General features: G+C 40.7%; 1 protein-coding gene across 6 annotated transcripts in view; it reads right to left on the reverse strand.

The window, feature by feature from the left end:
* Positions 1-4,156: 4,156 nt before the first annotated feature.
* The window catches only part of LOC128704671 (ribitol-5-phosphate transferase FKTN), a 40,267-nt gene continuing 19,149 nt past the window's right edge, over positions 4,157-25,274 (reverse strand). For 3 of the 6 annotated variants that reach the window (XM_070079570.1, XM_070079571.1, XM_070079569.1), the window contains 5 exons: positions 15,719-15,830; positions 14,089-14,256; positions 11,530-11,624; positions 8,283-8,541; positions 4,159-6,769 (listed from right to left, as the gene is read on the reverse strand). In XM_070079570.1, coding sequence (XP_069935671.1) covers positions 6,550-6,769; positions 8,283-8,541; positions 11,530-11,624; positions 14,089-14,256; positions 15,719-15,830 — 854 coding nt within the window. In that variant the 3' untranslated portion in view covers positions 4,159-6,549. Of the gene's footprint in view, positions 6,770-8,282; positions 8,542-11,529; positions 11,625-14,088; positions 14,257-15,718; positions 15,831-25,274 lie in introns of all 6 variants that reach the window. The other 3 variants (XM_070079567.1, XM_070079568.1, XM_053799811.2) reach the window with 3 other exon arrangements.

Raw genomic sequence — 25,274 nt, forward strand, 5'->3', positions numbered from 1 at the left:
AGAATAGGATAGCAGATGAACAAGGAGGCTTTAGGAAAGGTAGGGGGTGTGTGGACCAGGTGTTTACAGTGAAACATATAAGTGAACAGTATTTAGATAAGGCTAAAGAGGTCTTTGTGGCATTTATGGATTTGGAAAAGGCGTATGACAGGGTGGATAGGGGGGCAATGTGGCAGATGTTGCAGGTGTATGGTGTAGGAGGTAGGTTACTGAAAGCAATGAAGAGTTTTTACGAGGATAGTGAGGCTCAAGTTAGAGTATGTAGGAAAGAGGGAAATTTTTTCCCAGTAAAAGTAGGCCTTAGACAAGGATGTGTGATGTCACCGTGGTTGTTTAATATATTTATAGATGGGGTTGTAAGAGAAGTAAATGCGAGGGTCTTGGCAAGAGGCGTGGAGTTAAAAGATAAAGAATCACACACAAAGTGGGAGTTGTCACAGCTGCTCTTTGCTGATGACACTGTGCTCTTAGGAGATTCTGAAGAGAAGTTGCAGAGATTGGTGGATGAATTTAGTGGGGTATGCAAAAGAAGAGAATTAAAGGTGAATACAGGAAAGAGTAAGGTTATGAGGATAACAAAAAGATTAGGTGATGAAAGATTGAATATCAGATTGGAGGGAGAGAGTATGGAGGAGGTGAATGTATTCAGATATTTGGGAGTGGACGTGTCAGCGGATGGGTCTATGAAAAATGAGGTGAATCATAGAATTGATGAGGGGAAAAGAGTGAGTGGTGCACTTAGGAGTCTGTGGAGACAAAGAACTTTGTCCTTGGAGGCAAAGAGGGGAATGTATGAGAGTATAGTTTTACCAACGCTCTTATATGGGTGTGAAGCATGGGTGATGAATGTTGCAGTGAGGAGAAGGCTGGAGGCAGTGGAGATGTCATGTCTGAGGGCAATGTGTGGTGTGAATATAATGCAGAGAATTCGTAGTTTGGAAGTTAGGAGGAGGTGCGGGATTACCAAAACTGTTGTCCAGAGGGCTGAGGAAGGGTTGTTGAGGTGGTTCGGACATGTAGAGAGAATGGAGCGAAACAGAATGACTTCAAGAGTGTATCAGTCTGTAGTGGAAGGAAGGCGGGGTAGGGGTCGGCCTAGGAAAGGTTGGAGAGAGGGGGTAAAGGAGGTTTTGTGTGCGAGGGGCTTGGACTTCCAGCAGTCATGCGTGAGCGTGTTTGATAGGAGTGAATGGAGACAAATGGTTTATAATACTTGACGTGCTGTTGGAGTGTGAGCAAAGTAACATTTATGAAGGGGTTCAGGGAAACCGGCAGGCCGGACTTGAGTCCTGGAGATGGGAAGTACAGTGCCTGCACTCTGAAGGAGGGGTGTTAATGTTGCAGTTTAAAAACTGTAGTGTAAAGCACCCTTCTGGCAAGACAGTGATGGAGTGAATGATGGTGAAAGTTTTTCTTTTTCGGGCCACCCTGCCTTGGTGGGAATCGGCCAGTGTGATAATAAAAAATAATAAAACAGTACACTATAAACATTTAAAATATACTACTAAAAATGTTACAAATGGTGCAAAGGTGACATTAAAACAATATCAAAGATGGTTGACACAAATCCACTACCATTAATGTATGGTCCTTGCTTAGCGACAAATTCTTTTACCCATGTGATCTTAAGAACGGAACTCCGTCGTCAAGTAAGGAGAGGCTGTAATAATACACTATGATATTTAGGAGCAGCAACACTAATTTTAAAGTATTATTGTGTGACTTTTTTACGAGATTGACCAAAACCTCGTACGAATCCATTGAATATTAAATATTTCATTCCAAAAACTGCCATTGCGGGATATACGTATAAAAAACACAGAACAGCACTGCAAGTAGAGGAAGTGACTAGCCTAAGGTGGTATGCTAAACTTTAAATGATTAAGGAACTAATCTAAGGTCACACGCCTAATTGTAAATTATTAAGGTATACTGCCTTAATAGATAGCATCAGAAAACTTAGAATTCTGTATAGTGAAACATGAGAATACAGTGAAATTGTATAAAATATATTATCAGAACATTAGTTTTAACCAAAAAAAGCTGACCCATATTTTTAAATGAGATTATTCAGCACATCATAAAGGATTAACCATAGATCCCTTGGCTGTCTTCAAGACCCCTGGCTATCTTCAAGGAGCTGGACAGGCACCTGACCAGCCAGGCTGTGGTTCATATGTTGGATTGTGTGTGGCCTAGTTGATCAGGTCTTGATTCACCACGATGCCTGGTCATGGACTGGGCCGCAGGGGCGTTGACCCCCGAAACACCCTCCAGGTATCAATGAATATCAGGGAATGTGCAGACAGTCTCCCATGGCTCTGCTTGCCATTGTAATGGCTTAAGTCACTGAGTGAACAACTTGTTATTATTGAATCAATAAATTTTTAATAAGTTCATTAATACTATAATTTGTTTAGCTAGCAAAATGTTGGGAGACAGTCTCTAAATCCATTATATACCTTTGTTGTCTTCTAAATAACTCCATAGGATAGATATGAGGTACAAAATAAGATTTTCACATTAAACAATTACCCTTAAATGTGTAAATGACAAAATCCTCCATAATAAATACAGTAGTCCCCCTGTATCCGCGGGGGCTACATTCCGAGACCTACCGTGGATGCCCGAAACCACAGACAGTAGCGAACCCTATATGCAAGTATTTTTCGTTTGCATACAAACCTATGATAAAGTTCAACTGATGAAGTTTAATTGATAAATTATAAACAATAAGTAAAAAATTATCAGTTTTTCACTGATGGGCAGCACTTTATGCCTTCTCTTAGTCTTTGTAGAACTGCCACCATCACTACTACTGTGCTTTGGTGGGCAGCACTTTATGGCTTCTCTTAGTCTTTGTAGAACTGCCACCATCACTACTACTGTGCTTTGGTGGGCAGCACTTTATGGCTTCTCTTAGGCTTTGTAGAACTGCCACCATCACTACTTCCGTGCTTTGGTGGGCAGCACTTTATGCCTTCTCTTAGGCTTTGTAGAACTGCCACCATCACTACTTCTGTGCTTTGGTGGGCAGCACTTTATGGCTTCTCTTAGTCTTTGTAGAACTGCCACCATCACTACTTCTGTGCTTTGGTGGGCAGCACTTTATGGCTTCTCTTAGGCTTTGTAGAACTGCCACCATCACTACTTCTGTGCTTTGGTGGGCAGCACTTTATGGCCTTCTCTTAGTCTTTGTAGAACTGCCACCATCACTACTTCTGTGCTTTGGTGGGCAGCACTTTATGGCTTCTCTTAGGCTTTGTAGAACTGCCACCATCACTACTTCTGTGCTTTGGTGGGCAGCACTTTATGCCTTCTCTTAGTCTTTGTAGAACTGCCACCATCACTACTTCTGTGCTTTGGTGGGCAGCACTTTATGGCTTCTCTTAGGCTTTGTAGAACTGCCACCATCACTACTTCTGTGCTTTGGTGGGCAGCACTTTATGGCTTCTCTTAGGCTTTGTAGAACTGCCACCATCACTACTTCTGTGCTTTGGTGGGCAGCACTTTATGGCTTCTCTTAGGCTTTGTAGAACTGCCACCATCACTACTTCTGTGCTTTGGTGGGCAGCACTTTATGCCTTCTCTTAGGCTTTGTAGAACTGCCACCATCACTACTTCTGTGCTTTGGTGGGCAGCACTTTATGGCTTCTCTTAGGCTTTGTAGAACTGCCACCATCACTACTTCTGTGCTTTGGTGGGCAGCACTTTATGGCTTCTCTTAGGCTTTGTAGAACTGCCACCATCACTACTTCTGTGCTTTGGTGGGCAGCACTTTATGGCTTCTCTTAGGCTTTGTAGAACTGCCACCATCACTACTTCTGTGCTTTGGTGGGCAGCACTTTATGGCTTCTCTTAGGCTTTGTAGAACTGCCACCATCACTACTTCTGTGCTTTGGTGGGCAGCACTTTATGCCTTCTCTTAGTCTTTGTAGAACTGCCACCATCACTACTTCTGTGCTTTGGTGGGCAGCACTTTATGGCTTCTCTTAGGCTTTGTAGAACTGCCACCATCACTACTTCTGTGCTTTGGTGGGCAGCACTTTATGCCTTCTCTTAGTCTTTGTAGAACTGCCACCATCACTACTTCTGTGCTTTGGTGGGCAGCACTTTATGGCTTCTCTTAGGCTTTGTAGAACTGCCACCATCACTACTACTGTGCTTTGGTGGGCAGCACTTTATGGCTTCTCTTAGGCTTTGTAGAACTGCCACCATCACTACTTCTGTGCTTTGGTGGGCAGCACTTTATGCCTTCTCTTAGTCTTTGTAGAACTGCCACCATCACTACTTCTGTGCTTTGGTGGGCAGCACTTTATGCCTTCTCTTAGTCTTTGTAGAACTGCCACCATCACTACTACTGTGCTTTGGTGGGCAGCACTTTATGGCTTCTCTTAGGCTTTGTAGAACTGCCACCATCACTACTTCTGTGCTTTGGTGGGCAGCACTTTATGCCTTCTCTTAGGCTTTGTAGAACTGCCACCATCACTACTTCCGTGCTTTGGTGGGCAGCACTTTATGCCTTCTCTTAGGCTTTGTAGAACTGCCACCATCACTACTACTGTGCTTTGGTGGGCAGCACTTTATGGCTTCTCTTAGGCTTTGTAGAACTGCCACCATCACTACTTCTGTGCTTTGGTGGGCAGCACTTTATGCCTTCTCTTAGGCTTTGTAGAACTGCCACCATCACTACTACTGTGCTTTGGTGGGCAGCACTTTATGGCTTCTCTTAGGCTTTGTAGAACTGCCACCATCACTACTTCTGTGCTTTGGTGGGCAGCACTTTATGCCTTCTCTTAGGCTTTGTAGAACTGCCACCATCACTACTTCCGTGCTTTGGTGGGCAGCACTTTATGCCTTCTCTTAGGCTTTGAAGAACTGCCACCATCACTACTACTGTGCTTTGGTGGGCAGCACTTTATGCCTTCTCTTAGGCTTTGAAGAACTACCACCATCACTACTTCTGTGCTTTGATGTCATTACTAAGCAAAATTAAGGATTATTGTCGGGCCATGGTAAACCGTGAATGCCTGAAACCGCAGAAACCGAATCCGTGGATACGCGGGTTCTACAGTATTGTGAATATAAGTGCTGCAACTTTCAAAATACAAAGAAACATTTTCAAAATACTATTAGACTAGTAGAACAATAAAATACATATTTTTTGAACACATTGGTCATCTCCCACCAAGGCAAGGTGACCCAAAAAAAGAAAAGCTAAAGTTTTTCCTTTTTTACATTTAGTAATTTATACAGAAGGGGTTACTAGCACCTTGCTCCCGGCATTTTAGTCGCCTCTTACGACAAGCATGACTTACAGAGGAATACAGTGGACCCCCGGTTTACGATCAGCTCCCAATGCGACCAATTATGTAAGTGTATTTATGTAAGTGCGTTTGTATGTGTATATTTGGGAGTCTGAAATGGACTAATCTAATTCACAATATTCCTTATGGGAACAAATTCGTTCAGTAATGGCACCTGAACATACTTCTGGAATGAAATAATATCGTAAACCGGGGGTCCACTGTACTTCACTTCCCAATGGAGAAGTACATTAATATACAGACATAATGATGAGTCATTCATACCTTATAAATATAATTTGGCATAAAAGCATTCAGCTGCCCAACACTGTTTAGGTGATTATTAAAGTTGGTGAATATTAATAGATAAAAAGGTGATAATATAATATCTAGTGATTTACATTTTTAACAGATCAATAATAATATCACTGTTGGAAAATATTACTACCTCTAAGAACATAAGAATTGAAGAACATTAGCAGTAGGCCTACTGGCCCATGCTACACGGATGCCCAGCTCTCAGTCAACTATTCTAACTCATATTTGTCAAACATACATGTATTTTTGAAGCTACCCAACGTATTATGTTTTTTATAATGTTACTGGCAATTTTTCCATGTACGTATATATACAATTCTGTTACCAAAGTAGTGATTTCCCTATATCCTTAATAAATGAAAACGAATCCAAATTGAATTCCTTTCTACAAATTTTTCTTTTAACCCACTGGTTGTCTCCCACTGAGGCAGGGTGACCTAAAAAGAAAAACGAAAGCTTCTCTTTTTAAATTTAGTAATGTATACAAAAGAAGGGGTTACTAGCCACTTGCTCCTCCCGGCATTTTGATCACCTTTTACGAAACGTGTAACTTGTGGAGGAAGAATTCTACAAGTCCTGTTATTATTACCATATTTTACAGTGTCGAAGATGCTGACCCCCAAAACCCCCTCCAGGTATACTCCAGGTAGCACCTTGTTTATATTTCCACTTATTCCTATTATCATTTTGTACATTTTAATCATATCCTCACTTATTCTCTCTAGAAAGTTAAAGTCGAGTGCTCTTAAGCAGTTTTCAGAGTGAAGAGATGATTACTCATAAAATCATAATACAATTGCAAACCACAGAATGGGTGACTTATGCACTGGCCTGGAGTATTACAACTCACTCGTCACAGGTTCAAACCCCACCCATTCTGTGGTTTGAAGCGATGATGTCAGAAGCAATGTTGTGTAGAATATGTTCATCTCTCATTCACAACAATGACTTCTGGCCACTCAGACTCTGGCCACATGCCATTTTCTTGTACATTAGGTGGACTAGCTTTCCAATCCCACTGTTTCATAGGTGTAAACCAGGATAATCCGTAATTCGCTCGGATGTATTCTTCTGTTTGACATGGAATTCTCACCTTCAAATCAAGGAACTCCGTCCAGCAGAGAGTAAATGCTGGAAAAACATATCTGAAAAAAATAATAGACATTATGAGAGTACTTTTATGGTAACTTGCTTAAAATATTTATGGCAGGCTGTGTATTTATTTTATTTTTGTATGTTATTTATGCCTAGTGTCGTGAAGGGTTCTTAAGTGGAGTGATACTGAAATGTAACTCACTGAAATGGTTATACCTATAATATATTGGGAATATATAAGTAGGAAGCCCAGCCTGCAGTCTGATGTCCTGACTGCCTAAGCATACGTGTCTGACTCACTATGCCCTCACAGTGGGGGCGTAATAGCAGTTCAAACTCTGCTGACCTGACGGTATTTAAAGCCCATGGCATCACGGCTAGCAGTTTGAAACATACTGACACTAGCTGTATTGAGCGCTTAACATATGATAGTTTGAACACATTATCAGGCATTTTAGATGCATTCCATATTGAAAAAATGCTCTTTTCCACCTGGTGATTTTTGCTTATCGTCGGAAACCAGGAACACAACAGCCATAAATAACAAAAAAAGGCACAATACCGTGACTGGAACGATACACAAATAACCCGCACATAAAAGAGAGAAGCTTACGACGACGTTTCGGTCCAACTTGGACCATTTACAAAGTCACACTTTGTGACTTTGTAAATGGTCCAAATCGGACAGAAATGTTGTCGTATGCTTCTCTCTTTTATGTGCGGGTTATTTGTGTATGTTTTTTTTTTTTTTTTTTTCAACAAGTCGGCCGTCTCCCACCGAGGCAGGGTGACCCAAAAAAGAAAGAAAATCCCCAAAAAGAAAATACTTTCATCATCATTCAACACTTTCACCACACTCACACATTATCACTGCTTTTGCAGAGGTGCCCAGAATACAACAGTTTAGAAGCATATACGTATAAAGATACACAACATATCCCTACAAACTGCCAATATCCCAAACCACTCCTTTAAAGTGCAGGCATTGTACTTCCCATTTCCAGGACTCAAGTCCGACTATATGAAAATAACCGGTTTCCCTGAATCCCTTCACTAAATATTACCCTGCTCACACTCCAACAGATCGTCAGGTCCCAAGTACCATTCGTCTCCATTCACTCCTATCTAACACGCTCACGCACGCTTGCTGGAAGTCCAAGCCCCTTACCCACAAAACCTCCTTTACCCCCTCTCTCCAACCCTTTCGAGGACGACCCCTACCCCTCCTTCCTTCCCCTATAGATTTATATGCTTTCCATGTCATTCTACTTTGATCCATTCTCTCTAAATGACCAAACCACCTCAACAACCCCTCTTCTGCCCTCTGACTAATACTTTTATTAACTCCACACCTTCTCCTAATTTCCACACTCCGAATTTTCTGCATAATATTTACACCACACATTGCCCTTAAACAGGACATCTCCACTGCCTCCAACCGTCTCCTCGCTGCTGCATTTACCACCCAAGCTTCACACCCATATAAGAGTGTATGAAAGTATAGTAGTTGTGTATGTATAACAGCCATAAAAATGGGGCCCTCCAGTAACACAATCAACTTACTTGAATTTTTTCCCAGTTTTGGCTTGAGTCCCACCATTCCACATGGTAGCACCTTCAGTGTAAAAGAAAAATATGTCTAATTTGATGTCTTCTTCTTTGAAAGATAGTTCAAAACTATCATGAACTTTCCCAAACTTGTGAGAAAGCTTCAAGCCCTTTTTCTCAAATTCTGTGATGAGATTAGGAGTGTAGTTTTCGATAAAAACACCAATGTCAACATCCATAGCCCAGGAAATGATGTCACACTGGCGGTAAAAACCTGAAAGGAAGATTTCAGATTACAATGTATTGTAACAAATAAATATATTGTATTGTTTGTAAAAGTTAGTTTTACTTAAGTGAACACTTTCCATCAAGACTGAGGGACTGAACACCTTCCATCAAGACTGAGAAAGTGAACACCTTCCATCAGGGCTGAGGGACTGAACACCTTCCATCAAGACTGAGGGACTGAACACCTTCCATCAAGACTGAGGGACTGAACACCTTCCATCAAGACTGAGGGACTGAACACCTTCCATCAAGACTGAGAAAGTGAACACCTTCCATCAGGGCTGAGGGACTGAACACCTTCCATCAAGACTGAGGGACTGAACACCTTCCATCAAGACTGAGAAAGTGAACACTTTCCATCAAGACTGAGGGACTGAACACCTTCCATCAAGACTGAGGGACTGAACACTTTCCATCAAGACTGAGGGACTGAACACTTTCCATCAAGACTGAGGGACTGAACACTTTCCATCAAGACTGAGAAAGTGAACACCTTCCATCAGGGCTGAGGGACTGAACACCTTCCATCAAGACTGAGGGACTGAACACTTTCCATCAAGACTGAGGGACTGAACACCTTCCATCAAGACTGAGGGACTGAACACCTTCCATCAAGACTGAGAAAGTGAACACCTTCCATCAGGGCTGAGGGACTGAACACCTTCCATCAAGACTGAGAAAGTGAACACCTTCCATCAGGGCTGAGGGACTGAACACCTTCCATCAAGACTGAGAAAGTGAACACCTTCCATCAGGGCTGAGGGACTGAACACCTTCCATCAAGACTGAGGGACTGAACACCTTCCATCAAGACTGAGAAAGTGAACACCTTCCATCAAGACTGAGGGACTGAACACCTTCCATCAAGACTGAGGGACTGAACACTTTCCATCAAGACTGAGGGACTGAACACCTTCCATCAAGACTGAGGGACTGAACACTTTCCATCAAGACTGAGGGACTGAACACCTTCCATCAAGACTGAGGGACTGAACACTTTCCATCAAGACTGAGGGACTGAACACTTTCCATCAAGACTGAGGGACTGAACACCTTCCATCAAGACTGAGAAAGTGAACACCTTCCATCAGGACTGAGGGACTGAACACCTTCTATCAAGACTGAGAAAGTAAACACCTTCCATCAAGACTGAGGCACTGAACACCTTCCATCAGGACCGAGGGACTGAACACCTTCCATCTAGGCTGAAGGACTCAATCTAGCAGAGGCAAGCCAGTAGCAATCACTGCTGCAGGAACCCACGGGAGGCCTACCAGCTACGCTACCTGTACACACGTCTCCAAACACCGTTGTTTCAACCCAGTCTCGCCATACCAGGTAATTATCTCTAGTGAATCAACTAACAACAACTTATATTCACACTAAAGTTACTTTATGTTGTCTAGCCTTCATAAACAAACACAAACTGTCAAAAATAGCACTGGAACAGCATATTATATACATCCACAAACTCTTTATGCTTTTGTCTGAACACTTTTGTAAGTATAGGTTAAATTGCAAATTAAAAAAGGAAAATTACAGTCTTTTAGCATGTTCTATAAAAATATTTGATGAGTATAGAGTATGCATATGACTGAAAATTGTAGATAAATGAGTTCATAGAACCGACAAGTTGAAAAATTAGACACGTGTGACGCTTGGGTATCTTTACTGTTGAAACGTTTTGCCACACAGTGGCTTCATCAGTCTAATACAGAGGAAAATAGTTGAAATATCAGGAGTTTGGGAAAATCAGTCCCTCAGTCTGGAGTCGATGTAATCATTTGATCAAGATTGATGGATTGATTACCTCAAATTCCTGATTTTCACCATTCTCCTCTGCAATGGACTGAGGAAACCACTGTGGCAAAACATTTCCACAAGACACCCAAATGTTGAAAAATAAGTTGTGTCCATAAAAATTAAAAATACATTAATTGAGGCAACAACAAAATGGTAAAGAGAGAAGCAATAGAAGACCGAATGATAATACAGGTCAAATAAAGGACGCAAGTGCTAATAATGTGACATTTTATTGTTTCACTCTCCACAATAAAATGTCACATTACAGCCTCTCCTCACTTAACGACGGAGCCCCATTCCTAAGACCACGTCAGTAAACAAATTCGTCGCTAAGTGAGGATCATACTATAATGGTGGTGAGTTTGTGTCAACCATCTTTGATATTGTTTTAATGTCACCTTTGTGCCATTTATAACATTTCTGGTATATTTGTAAATGTTTATACAGTAGTGTACTGTATATTGTAATAAACAGAATAGAGAAAATAGAGTATTAAGATCCCAAGAAGTTGCAGTGTCTGACAAATTCCTAAGTATTAAGATCCCAAGAAGTTGCAGTGTCTACAAATCTGTCAGACACTGCAACTTCTTGGGATCTTAATACTTAGGAATTCTTCGCCTGCCTAATTCTTGGGCACGACCTACTTCCACATTGAACAAATGTGACACGACCTATGACTGCTGCACCTCTCCTGCCATACGGTTTATAAGCTGCTTCTCCGCTGATATGCCGTATTCTATTCAAGATTGATGGACTGAACACATCGACTCAAGGTTGAGGGACTGATTATCTCATTCTTCTCCTGTTCTTCAAGTTTCTCCTACGTATGGACTGATGAAGCCACTGTGTGGCGAAACGTTTCCTCAATAAAGATACCCAAGAGTTGCACATGTGTCTAATTTATCAACATGTCAGTTCTCTGAACCATTCATCTACTAACATATTGTTGGTAATTCTACCATCATTAATACATAATACAGGTTGGCCATCACTAATCTGGTTCCATCACTAATCCTGCAATCATTTCGGCTAGTGTCATCGGTAAAAGTTTACATTCCAGGTAAACTGCAGTTTCCTGTAATTTACCATGCCAATGGTATGGGTATATAATGTTCCAACGCTGCCAGATGAGTGATGGTCGACTCGTATGAAGAAGTCAACTCAGTCTTACCAAGTAGAGTTCCGCTGCTCAACCAGAAGGGAATTTTCAACTGATCCATAAGAGTTTTAGCTTTTGCAAGTAATTTCCAAGCCTTATGTTTAAACCTGAAATAAAAAAATAAATATAATAACATGCATAAATATTTACCTGAGAAATGCAATGCATTTACAGAAGTACGTTGCTAAGTGATGAGAGGCTATACAGTGGACCCCCGGTTAACGATATTTTTTCACTCCAGAAGTATGTTCAGGTGCCAGTACTGACCAAATTTGTTCCCATAAGAAATATTGTGAAGTAGATTAGTCCATTTCAGACCCCCAAACATACACATACAAACGCACTTACATAAATACACTTACATAATTGGTCGCATTCGGAGGTAATCGTTATGTGGGGGTCCACTGTATTATTATTATTATATTATTATTATTATTTTTATTACTATTACTATTATTACTATTACTACAGTGCCGGCACTCTGAAGGAGGGGTGTTTATGTTGCAGTTTAAAAACTGTAGTGTAAAGCACCCTTCTGGCAAGACAGTGATGGAGTGAATGATGGTGAAAGTTTTTCTTTTTCGGGCCACCCTGCCTGGGTGGGAATCGGCCAGTGTCAATAATAATAATAATAATAATATTATTATTATTTATATATTCATAGAAGGTGCAGAATCCATATATGTATCATTCAGCACTACACCGCAGAGGTGAGATTAATGGTGGAATAACAAAGGTAGCTAAATTAAATCCTCAGAATAACTGACTCTGATTTAATGGACTTCAGAAATATGGAACAAAATGTACTGGGTCAGTTGATTGGGGAACAGCGGACAAAGTTAGTTGGCTACAAAATTACTCATTATTATTACTATCATGACAAAACAATTTCGTTTCTATTCACCATAGTTACATTGCTTGCAACCCACTTTCTTGTTGATTAGGCCCTGAACTACTGTAAGGAATGGTCATAGACCGGACCAGGGGGGAGGTGACCCCTGGAATACCCTCCAGGTAGGTAGGTAAGGTAACATTTATGAAGGGATTCAGGGAAATCAATTGGCTGGACTTGGGTTGTGGAGGTGGGTAGTACAGTGCCTGCACTCTGAAGAAGAGGTGAAGATATTACAGATCTGGAAGTGGGAAGTACAGTGCCTGCACTCTGAAGAAGAGGTGAAGATATTACAGATCTGGAAGTGGGAAGTACAGTGCCTGCACTCTTAAGAAGAGGTGAAGATATTACAGATCTGGAAGTGGGAAGTACAGTGCCTGCACTCTTAAGAAGAGGTGAAGATATTACAGATCTGGAAGTGGGAAGTACAGTGCCTGCACTCTTAAGAAGAGGTGAAGATATTACAGATCTGGAAGTGGGAAGTACAGTGCCTGCACTCTTAAGAAGAGGTGAAGATATTACAGATCTGGAAGTGGGAAGTACAGTGCCTGCACTCTTAAGAAGAGGTGAAGATATTACAGATCTGGAAGTGGGAAGTACAGTGCCTGTACTCTTAAGAAGAGGTGAAGATATTACAGATCTGGAAGTGGGAAATACAGTGCCTGCACTCTGAAGAAGAGGTGAAGATATTACAGATCTGGAAGTGGGAAGTACAGTGCCTGCACTCTGAAGAAGAGGTGAAGATATTACAGATCTGGAAGTGGGAAGTACAGTGCCTGCACTCTTAAGAAGAGGTGAAGATATTACAGATCTGGAAGTGGGAAGTACAGTGCCTGCACTCTTAAGAAGAGGTGAAGATATTACAGTTGTGGAGGTGGGTAGTACAGTGCCTGGGCTCTTAAGAAGAGGTGAAGATATTACAGATCTGGAAGTGGGAAGTACAGTGCCTGCACTCTGAAGAAGAGGTGAAGATATTACAGATCTGGAAGTGGGAAGTACAGTGCCTGCACTCTGAAGAAGAGGTGAAGATATTACAGATCTGGAAGTGGGAAGTACAGTGCCTGCACTCTGAAGAAGAGGTGAAGATATTACAGATCTGGAAGTGGGAAGTACAGTGCCTGCACTCTGAAGAAGAGGTGAAGATATTACAGATCTGGAAGTGGGAAGTACAGTGCCTGCACTCTGAAGAAGAGGTGAAGATATTACAGATCTGGAAGTGGGAAGTACAGTGCCTGTACTCTGAAGAAGAGGTGAAGATATTACAGATCTGGAAGTGGGAAGTACAGTACCTGCACTCTGAAGAAGAGGTGAAGATATTACAGATCTGGAAGTGGGAAGTACAGTGCCTGCGCTTTGAAGAAGAGGTGAAGATATTACAGATCTGGAAGTGGGAAGTATAGTACCTGTACTCTGGAGAAGAGGCGAAGATATTACAGATCTGGAAGTGGGAAGTACAGTATCTGCACTCTGAAGAAGGGGTGAGGATGCTACAGTTCAGAAGGTCATTTGAACTGTGATGTCGGCATGCTTCTTGCAAGTCGGTGTATGAATGAATAATGATGAATGCATTTCCTCTCTTTTGGGATCACCCTCCCTTGTGGAAGACAACATGTCTTAAAGAAATATAAACAAAAAATCTATTATGTAATAGTGAGAAATGTATATGAAAAAAATCTTACTGTGTTTCATATGGCGTCTCATCCTTGAGATACTTCAGGTTATAATACGCTGCTCTTGACTCATTACAAGGAATGAACTGAGAATTCTGGTGATCTTCAATGAAAGCTTCAATATTGCTGGGTACTGTCAGCTCCACCTCATCTATTTTCACTTCTTTGGTGCTAAAGCTGTCAGAAAGTACAAGAAATTAGTTTAAGGATACTGTACTAAGGGAAAATAAATTTTTTACATTGTTTCATACTCAAAGGTGGCACTAAGGAAGTCAAGGAGGGGCTGACATCTCCCAATAATCCACCAACCCCCAAAAAGCCACCCCTAAGCCCATCTATATAAAGCTTAGACAGCTGCGTCTGATCACATTAATTACTTAATCGAATACTGTAGATGATAGAGCCACAAGAAGCATTTAAAACTGGCTATTTGATTATTCCACCCATCAGGAGTCCAACAAGACTAGAACATCTGTTATTAGTGCAATAAAAAAAATTAAATACGAAAAGCTCATCCACCTCCCAAAAATTCTCTCTCTCGTGTGTACAACACACCATACAGTCAAACTCCGAAGTTTTCTTTGATTATTCAATATTTTTACTAATATAATATATAATAACTTTATTTCTCCAAGTACATGTACAAGGTATACATGTATACAAGGTATACAAGTACATGTACAAGGTATACAAGTACATGTGCAAGGTATACAAGTACATGTACAAGGTATACAAGTACATGTACAAGGTATACAAGTACATGTACAAGGTATACAAGTACATGTCCAAGGTATACAAGTACATGTACAAGGTATATAAGTACATGTACAAGGTATACAAGTACATGTATACAAGTGCATGTACAAGATATACAAGTACATGTACAAGGTGTACATGTACATGGTATACAGACCATAGCTGACATACTACTATATAGAAAGTCCCTTGTTATGCTGAGCATTTCCAGCAAATTAGGTCAATTTTGTCCCAGGATATGACCCACACCAGTACATTAACACCCAGGATGCCACCCACACCAGTCTACTAACACCCAGGATGCCACCCACACCAGTCCACTAACACCCAGGATGTGACCCACACCAGTCCACTAACACGCAGGATGCCACCCACACTAGTCCACTAACACCCAAGTACCCATTTTACTGATGGGTGAACATAGACAACTGGTGTAAAAAAAACATGCCCAATGTTTCTACCCTCGCCAGGAGCTGAACCTGGACTATCACCGTGTGAAGCGAGAACTTCAGCCACCAGGCTACGGGGCATCATGATCAATTTCATTTATTTCTAATTTTATGTTACCTTCCCTTTTTTGAGGCTTGGTACATAACTCATAAATTGAAAATTAACGTGGGAGTCTCATTCAAAATATACTCAGTGGATTGCCAAAACTCTAAGTTCTTTTTACATCCAATCATTTTTTCTTACATTGATATTAAACCATTTAAAACAACATTTAAAGCTATATAGATTCTGTAACTCAAAATGAGGCAGAATATATCTGGCCCTAGGCTAGGCTCTGGGAGTAGAAAAACTCTAGGAACTCATCAAAGGAGTGTCAACAGTAAAGGTGACTCACGGAGGAAAATTTGTACATGAAAGGAAAGGATGTACTAACCGTTCATACGCACGATCAAACTTCATCTGATTCCAAGCATCTTTTGTTATGTACTGCTTAACTTGGGCTATATTATGTGGAGGTCCTTGTAGGGTATACTGCCTTAAGAAACCTGCAAAAAGTAGTAGTTGTGCATTAAATATCTTCCTAATTATAACATATCAAACTATTTCTCTATATATTCAGCACCTTAAATAGCAATTTTCTGAATGCAGTGAGATAACCACTGTAAATACAGTAAACCACTGATTTATTAGACCTCAATTTACTTATACTATGGAAATATGGGTCAAACTCCGCTGGGCTAACAGATTTGGAAACAAAGGACAAAGTCTGTTGATTATAGACCTGTCCATTATTATGATGACGGCAAGATAATCTCAGTTCTATCCGTCACAATCACCATTACCAGCCACCCGCTCTTATATTATCTAATATACAAAATAGAAGATGTAAACTTACTAGACTATAATCCAATTAATTATTTTTTTGTAAACATGTACAATGATATGCTCTTGTAATCCTAAGTTGGGCTTAAGCTCACCTGAAATGCTGTGCATAACCATGGGCTTTAAACATGGTCTTAATTGTCACCCATTTCTATATAAACTATGCAGTACAGTGGACCCCCGCTTTACGATCAGCTCCCAATGCGACCAATTATGTAAGTGTATTTATGTAAGTGCGTTTGTACGTGTATGTTTGGGGGTCTGAAATGGACTAATCTAATTCACAATATTCCTTATGGGAACAAATTCGTTCAGTACTGGCACCTGAACATACTTCTGGAATGAAATAATATCGTAAGCCTGGGGTCCATTGTACAATGTTGAAATAAAGTTGCATTGTATATTGTATTCTTTACTGTGTCTTTTGTCATCAAAAACAAAAAGTCACAATACCATAACTGGAGCAATACACAAATAACGCACTCAGAGAGCAAGTTTTGATAACATTTCGGTCCGGCTTTGATCGAACTGTAACCTTCTCTCTCCTATTTATTTTTTATTTATTTATTTATTATTTGAACATGATACAGAGAAGTACAAGGAATACAATTTTTAAAGAGCAGCATACCAAAGCCCCTTGTATGCAGCACATTATGGGCAGCTTAAAATTAACTTAAGATTAACTAAGCAATGATATATTCAGTGGTACAAAAATTATTATAAACAGATAACAATTTAGTACAAATGAGTATTACAAAGACAGGTCATATGGTCATTTACTGTGTTGCTGTGTAATCAGTAGAATGGAGTATTATGTTAGGTAATGAAGTTAAATAATAACAAAGTTTGATTGGGTCACAGGTTGACATTTATGAGATACAATAATGAGATACATATATGAGATACAATTTATGAGATACAATTATTCAGTATTTATTTAGTTGTGGGTGAGTAAGTGATTTTTGAGAAGAGACTTGAATTTATAAACAGTGTTTCTTCTATATTCACAGGTAATGAATTCCAGATTTTTGGCCTTTTATGTGCATTGAGTTTTTACATAGCGTGAGATGGACACGAGGAACATCATGATCTGTGTCTTGTGTTATGGTCATGTGTTCTGTTAAGGTTGGTAAGGAGATGTTTGAGGGGAGGGTTAATATCAGAGAGTTAAGTGTTCTATGTACGTAGTAGGTGCAGTAATAAGTATGGATGTTTTGTATGGTGAGTAGGTTTAGAGTTTTGAATATTAGTGGAGTGTGTTGTCTGTAGTGGGAATTTATTATCATTCTGACTGCAGCCTTTTGTTGGGTGATTAGTGGTCTGAGATGGTTTATTGTTGTTGAGCCCCATGCACAAATTCCATAGGTGAGATAGGGGTAAATAAGAGAGTAATATAGGGCCAGGAGGGCTGACTGTGGAACATAGTACCGTATCTTTGATAGTATGCCTACGGTCTTGGAATTTTTTTGGAAATTTGTTGTATATGTGTTTGAAATTTGAATCTATTATCAAGGTGGATTCCTGAGAATTTTCCCTCTGTGAGTTTTGTGATAGGTAATCCATTTATCATTATGTTTAGAGACACATCTGTAGCTCTGTTACCAAACTGAATGTAGTACGTTTTGTCAATGTTTAGAGTAAGTTTGTTGGTCCTCATCCAGGTTGATATTTTCTGTAATTCGGTATTTACAGTATTGGCTAACATGACTGGGCTCGGGTGAGAGTAGACGTATGTAGTGTCATCTGCAAATAGTGTGGGGTTTGAGTAGTTGCGATGCATTTGGTAGGTCATTTATGTATATGAGAAAGAGAAGAGGGCCTAGGGCACTTCCCTGTGGGACACCAACTGTAATTGGCTGTGCGGAAGAGTTTGCCCCATTTGTGTTCACATATTGGCTTCTGTTGCTGAGGTATGACTTTAGGTAGTTGAGGGAGTGCCCTCTTACACCAGAGTGCGACAATTTTATGTGGAGCAAGTCGTCGTCAACTGTATCGAAAGCTTTACGTAAGTCAATGAAGATCCCCAGTGGGACTTCTTTCTTCTCTATTGCTGTATAAATATGTTCCGGTAAAAGTAGGTCTTAGACAGGGATGTGTAATGTCACCATGGTTGTTTAATATATTTATAGATGGGGTTGTAAAAGAAGTAAATGCTAGGGTGTTCGGGAGAGGGGTGGGATTAAATTATGGGGAATCAAATTCAAAATGGGAATTGACACAGTTACTTTTTGCTGATGATACTGTGCTTATGGGAGATTCTAAAGAAAAATTGCAAAGGTTAGTGGATGAGTTTGAGAATGTGTGTAAAGGTAGAAAGTTGAAAGTGAACATAGAAAAGAGTAAGGTGATGAGGGTATCAAATGATTTAGATAAAGAAAAATTGGATATCAAATTGGGGAGGAGGAGTATGGAAGAAGTGAATGTTTTCAGATACTTGGGAGTTGACGTGTCGGCGGATGGATTTATGAAGGATGAGGTTAATCATAGAATTGATGAGGGAAAAAGGGTGAGTGGTGCGTTGAGGTATATGTGGAGTCAAAAAACGTTATCTATGGAGGCAAAGAAGGGAATGTATGAAAGTATAGTAATACCAACACTCTTATATGGATGTGAAGCTTGGGTGGTAAATGCAGCAGCGAGGAGACGGTTGGAGGCAGTGGAGATGTCCTGTCTAAGGGCAATGTGTGGTGTAAATATTATGCAGAAAATTCGGAGTGTGGAAATTAGGAAAAGGTGTGGAGTTAATAAAAGCATTAGTCAGAGGGCAGAAGAGGGGTTGTTGAGGTGGTTTGGTCATTTAGAGAGAATGAATCAAAGTAGAATGACATGGAAAGCATATAAATCTATAGGGGAAGGAAAGAGGGGTAGGGGTCATCCTTGAAAGGGTTGGAAAGAGGGGGTAAAGGAGGTTTTGTGGGCGAGGGGCTTGGACTTCCAGCAAGCGTGCATGAGCGTGTTAGATAGGAGTGAATGGAGACGAATGATACTTGGGACCTGACGATCTGTTGGAGTGTGAGCAGGGTAATATTTAGTGAAGGGATTCAGGGAAACTGGTTATTTTCATATAGTCGGACTTGAGTCCTGGAAATGGGAAGTACAATGCCCGCACTTTAAAGGAGGGGTTTGGGATATTGGCAGTTTAGAGGGATATGTTGTGTATCTTTATATGTGTATGCTTCTAAATTGTTGTATTCTGAGCACCTCTGCAAAAGCAGTGATAATGTGTGAGTGTGGTGAAAGTGTTGAATGATAATGAAAGTATTTTGTTTTTGGGGATTTTCTTTCTTTTTTTGGGTCACCCTGCCTCGGTGGGAGACGACCGACTTGTTGAAAAAAAAAAAAAATGTGGATAATAGCATCATTAGTATTTTTATTAGGCCTGAACCCAAATTGACAGAGGTTGAGTATGTTGTGAGAGATGAGGTAGGAATAGATATGCTTATGGATTAATTTTTCAAAGATTTTAGAGAGAGGGTGTAAGTTGGATATTGGCCTATAGTTATTCAAGTCTGTGTGGTCTCCTCCTTTATGGATCGGGGTGACCCTTGCTTTTAGACAGCAACAGATTTATTAAACAAACTTTGATAATACTTCCTTTAGCACTTCTGACAGCCCATTCTAACTCAACCTGTGTTATCCTCTCCACCCCTGGCTATTTTCTGCTGCACCAACACCCTCTGTCCTGAACCACTGTGTGCCCTAGTGGGTTTAGTGCTTCTTTTATATAAAAAATAATAATACACTACAGTAAATTGTTAAGTATTCCACATCACTTCGGTAAACTATTCAGTATTTTACATCACTACAGTAAAGTATTCAGCACTCCACATCATTACAGTAAACTATTCAGTACTCTACATCACTATAGTACAGTGTTATGTACTTTACATCACTACAGTAAACTGCTAACCCTTAAACGGTCCAAACGTATATATACATTCTCTCGCACAGCACCCTGAATATTTTGAGAAACCAAAAATTGATTTTTTTTAGGAAAAAAGAGCATGTAGTACCCAGGTGTCCCCATTTTTTTTATATGGCAGACACACTGAGTGCGCACACCCATTCTCTCATGTGTAGGTGACTCAGGCATATCGTACCAAAGTTGAATGAATGACAAATGAAACATATATATATACGTTTGGGACGCTACATGAGAGAATGTGTACATATACGTTTGGACCGTTTAAGGATTTTACACTCCACATCACTACAGTAAACTGTTATGTGCTCAAAATCACTGCAGTAAATTGTTCAGTATTAAACATCACTACAGTTGTCAGTCATCACTACAGGATGCTGTCAGTCATCACTACAGGATGCTGTCATTCATCACTACAGGATGCTGTCATTCATCACTACAGGATGCTGTCATTCATCACTACAGGATGCTGTCAGTTATCACTACAGGATGCTGTCAGTCATCACTACAGGATGCTGTCATTCATCACTACAGGATGCTGTCAGTTATCACTACAAGATGCTGTCAGTCATCACTACAGGATGCTGTCAGTCATCACTACAGGATGCTGTCAGTCATCACTACAGGATGCTGTCAGTCATCACTACAGGATGCTGTCAGTTATCACTACAGGATGCTATCAGTCATCACTACAGGATGCTGTCAGTCATCACTACAGGATGCTGTCAATCATCACTACAGGATGCTATCAGTCATCACTACAGGATGCTGTCAATCATCACTACAGGATGCTATCAGTCATCACTACAGGATGCTGTCAGTCATCACTACAGGATGCTGTCAGTCATCACTACAGGATGCTGTCAGTTATCACTACAGGATGCTGTCAGTCATCACTACAGGATGCTGTCATTTATCACTACAGGATGCTGTCAATCATCACTACAGGATGCTATCAGTCATCACTACAGGATGCTGTCAGTCATCACTACAGGATGCTTTTGATCATCACTAAAGGATACTATCATTCATCACTACAGGATACTGTCAGTCATCACTACAGGATGCTGTCAGTCATCACTACAGGATGCTGTCAGTCATCACTACAGGATGCTGTCAGTCATCACTACAGGATGCTGTCAGTCATCACTACAGGATGCTGTCAGTCATCACTACAGGATGCTGTCAGTCATCACCACAGGATGCTGTCAGTCATCACTACAGGATGCTGTCAGTCATCACTACAGGATGCTGTCAGTCATCACTACAGGATGCTGTCAGTCATCACTACAGGATGCTGTCAGTCATCACTACAGGATGCTGTCAGTCATCACTACAGGATGCTGTCAGTCATCACTACAGGATGCTGTCAGTCATCACTACAGGATGCTGTCAGTCATCACTACAGGATGCTGTCAGTCATCACTACAGGATGCTGTCAGTCATCACTACAGGATGCTGTCAGTCATCACTACAGGATGCTGTCAGTCATCACTACAGGATACTGTCAGTCATCACTACAGGATGCTGTCAGTCATCACTACAGGATGCTGTCAGTTATCACTACAGGATGCTGTCAGTCATCACTACAGGATGCTGTCAGTTATCACTACAGGATGCTGTCAGTCATCACTACAGGATGCTGTCAGTCATCACTACAGGATGCTGTCAGTCATCACTACAGGATGCTGTCAGTCATCACTACAGGATGCTGTCAGTCATCACTACAGGATACTGTCAGTTATCACTACAGGATGCTGTCAGTCATCACTACAGGATACTGTCAGTTATCACTACAGGATACTGTCAGTTATCACTACAGGATGCTGTCAGTCATCACTACAGGATGCTGTCAGTCATCACTACAGGATGCTGTCAGTCATCACTACAGGATGCTGTCAGTCATCACTACAGGATGCTGTCAGTCATCACTACAGGATGATGTCAGTCATCACTACAGGATACTGTCAGTCATCACTACAGGATGCTGTCAGTCATCACTACAGGATACTGTCAGTCATCACTACAGGATGCTGTCAGTCATCACTACAGGATGCTGTCAGTCATCACTACAGGATGCTGTCAGTCATCACTACAGGATGCTGTCAGTCATCACTACAGGATGCTGTCAGTCATCACTACAGGATGCTGTCAGTCATCACTACAGGATGCTGTCAGTCATCACTACAGGATGCTGTCAGTCATCACTACAGGATACTGTCAGTCATCACTACAGGATGCTGTCAGTCATCACTACAGGATGCTGTCAGTCATCACTACAGGATGCTGTCAGTCATCACTACAGGATGCTGTCAGTCATCACTACAGGATGCTGTCAGTCATCACTACAGGATGCTGTCAGTCATCACTACAGGATGCTGTCAGTCATCACTACAGGATGCTGTCAGTCATCACTACAGGATACTGTCAGTCATCACTACAGGATGCTGTCAGTCATCACTACAGGATGCTGTCAGTCATCACTACAGGATGCTGTCAGTCATCACTACAGGATGCTGTCAGTCATCACTACAGGATGCTGTCAGTCATCACTACAGGATGCTGTCAGTCATCACTACAGGATACTGTCTGTCAGTCATCACTACAGGATACTGTCAGTCATCACTACAGGATGCTGTCAGTCATCACTACAGGATACTGTCAGTCATCACTACAGGATACTGTCAGTCATCACTACAGGATGCTGTCAGTCATCACTACAGGATGCTGTCAGTCATCACTACAGGATACTGTCAGTCATCACTACAGGATGCTGTCAGTCATCACTACAGGATGCTGTCAGTCATCACTACAGGATGCTGTCAGTCATCACTACAGGATACTGTCAGTCATCACTACAGGATGCTGTCAGTCATCACTACAGGATGCTCAGTCATCACTACAGGATACTGTCAGTCATCACTACAGGATACTGTCAGTCATCACTACAGGAGGCTGTCAGTCATAACTACAGGATACTGTCAGTCATCACTACAGGATGCTGTCAGTCATCACTACAGGATACTGTCAGTCATCACTACAGGATGCTGTCAGTCATCACTACAGGATACTGTCAGTCATCACTACAGGATGCTGTCAGTCATCACTACAGGATACTGTCAGTCATCACTACAGGATGCTGTCAGTCATCACTTGCATCACTGGAGTAACCAAAGCACTTCTAGTTTCCTTCACTATTAGCCTCACTACATTACTATTAAAGAACCTTGAAGTAATATACTGTAGTTAAGACCTTGAAGTAATAAAATATATTTAAGACCTTGAAGTAACATAATATATTTAAGACCCTGAAGTATATAATATATTTAAGACACTGAAGGTGTGAAATCCTTGAGTGTGTCTAACTATAAGTGTATAGTCTAAGGTGAAGTAACTCAGAGACTTACTATAACAGTACTAAATATCTTCTGCTCTTCGAGGGTAAGAAATACTGAAGGAGTGAACTCCTTCAGTGTGACTATATTATAAGTGTATAGTCTAAGGTGAAGTACCTCAGAGACTTACTATAAGAGTACTAAATATCTTCTGCTCTTCGAGGGTAAGAAACCGTCCTCCAAAGATATAATCTTTAGTTGAAGACTAAGTGAAAGTCCAGAAGAACATCTTGAAACACAAGAGTCGCCACCTGGAAGACATCAATATGAAGAAATACGAGGAGAACATGTTGGTGGTCCTTGAATGTGAAAGAAACTACGTAGGCAGAGAAAGCTTTGAAAGCTTCTTGAAGGAAAATATTCTTATTTCCAAAGATCCTGAAGATTTTGTTTTCCGGATGGAATTAACTCAAGTACATGCAAAATACGAAGTAGAGGAAGGACTACGACTTGCTAATTCTATGGACTTTGGGAAACACTTAAGCACTTCTGGCATAGGCATCAAGAGAATGAGTGCCAGGTATAACTTTGAGTATGCCTATCAAGGAATGAGATGGATTGATGCTTCTGGTAAAACTATTTATGAACGTAGTGTTAAGAGAAAAAAGCCTCTATTGGATGAAATTTGCCGAAAAAAACAAAAATTAGTAGACAGCAAAAAGAAGGAACAGGAAAAACCTAAAAGAGAAGTAAAAAGAATGGAGAAGGAAGGTGAGGAAGATTCAAGCAGTGACAAGGAACTGCCACCTTCCACAACTGAACCAGAAGTACAGACTGATGAGGAATCTAACAAGGTCACAAGTCAGAAAACTACTACTGACAATGATTCTCTTATAAGTAATTACATAAACAACTTTATAGTTTCTACTGGAGCAGCAGCTGAGTCAGAAGAACAGCGAGAACAGGAGACCTTCATTCAGGGGCTTCTCTTCCCTGACAAACCACCAAAAGAACAGCAAGAAGAGGAGACCTTCATTCAGGAGCTTCTCTTCCCTGACAAACCACCAAAAGAACAGCAAGAACAGGAGACCTTCATTGAGGAGCTTCTCTTCCCTGACAAACCACCAAAAGAACAGCAAGAACTGGAGACCTTCATTGAGGAGCTTCTCTTCCCTGACAAACCACCAAATCCTGTAGGAGAAACAACTCCACCTGTCAACTTTGACACAAAGCCAGAGTCTGTACAGGAAACCCAAGATTATGATTTCGACCTGGATGCTCTCTTTCATTGAATCAATCCTTCTGGGCCACTATCACTCGTAGTAACCAAGCAAGAACTACATCCACTGAAGAAGACCACAAAAAATATATGAGGATATTTTCAAAATTGAAAATTTTATTTTTAAAAATTTTTAAGAAGATATTATTATTTTTTAAATGAAAGGACTGATTTTAGTTGAGGTGATAGTATAATAATTATATAATGGAGTCTGTTTGTGTGAATAGTCCAGGTTAAGGACTTTAAAAATAATAATGACAATATTGGTACGGTGAGGCATAGTAGTGATGAGGACAATGATACGAGGGTAGTGATAAGGATAGTGATGAAGATAGTGATGAGGTTGATGACCAGGATAGTGATGAAGGTAGTGATAAGTGTAGTGATGAATATAGTGATGAGGGTAGTGATGAGGATAGTGATGAAGATAGTGATGAGGGTGATGACCAGGATAGTGATGAAGGTAGTGATAAGTGTAGTGATGAATATAGTGATGAGGGTAGTGATGATAGTGATGAAGATAGTGATGAGGGTAATGACCAGGGTAGTGATGAGGATAGTGATGAAGGTA

Source organism: Cherax quadricarinatus, chromosome 100 (assembly GCF_038502225.1).
Source record: "Cherax quadricarinatus isolate ZL_2023a chromosome 100, ASM3850222v1, whole genome shotgun sequence".
NCBI classification, from domain to species: domain Eukaryota; kingdom Metazoa; phylum Arthropoda; class Malacostraca; order Decapoda; family Parastacidae; genus Cherax; species Cherax quadricarinatus.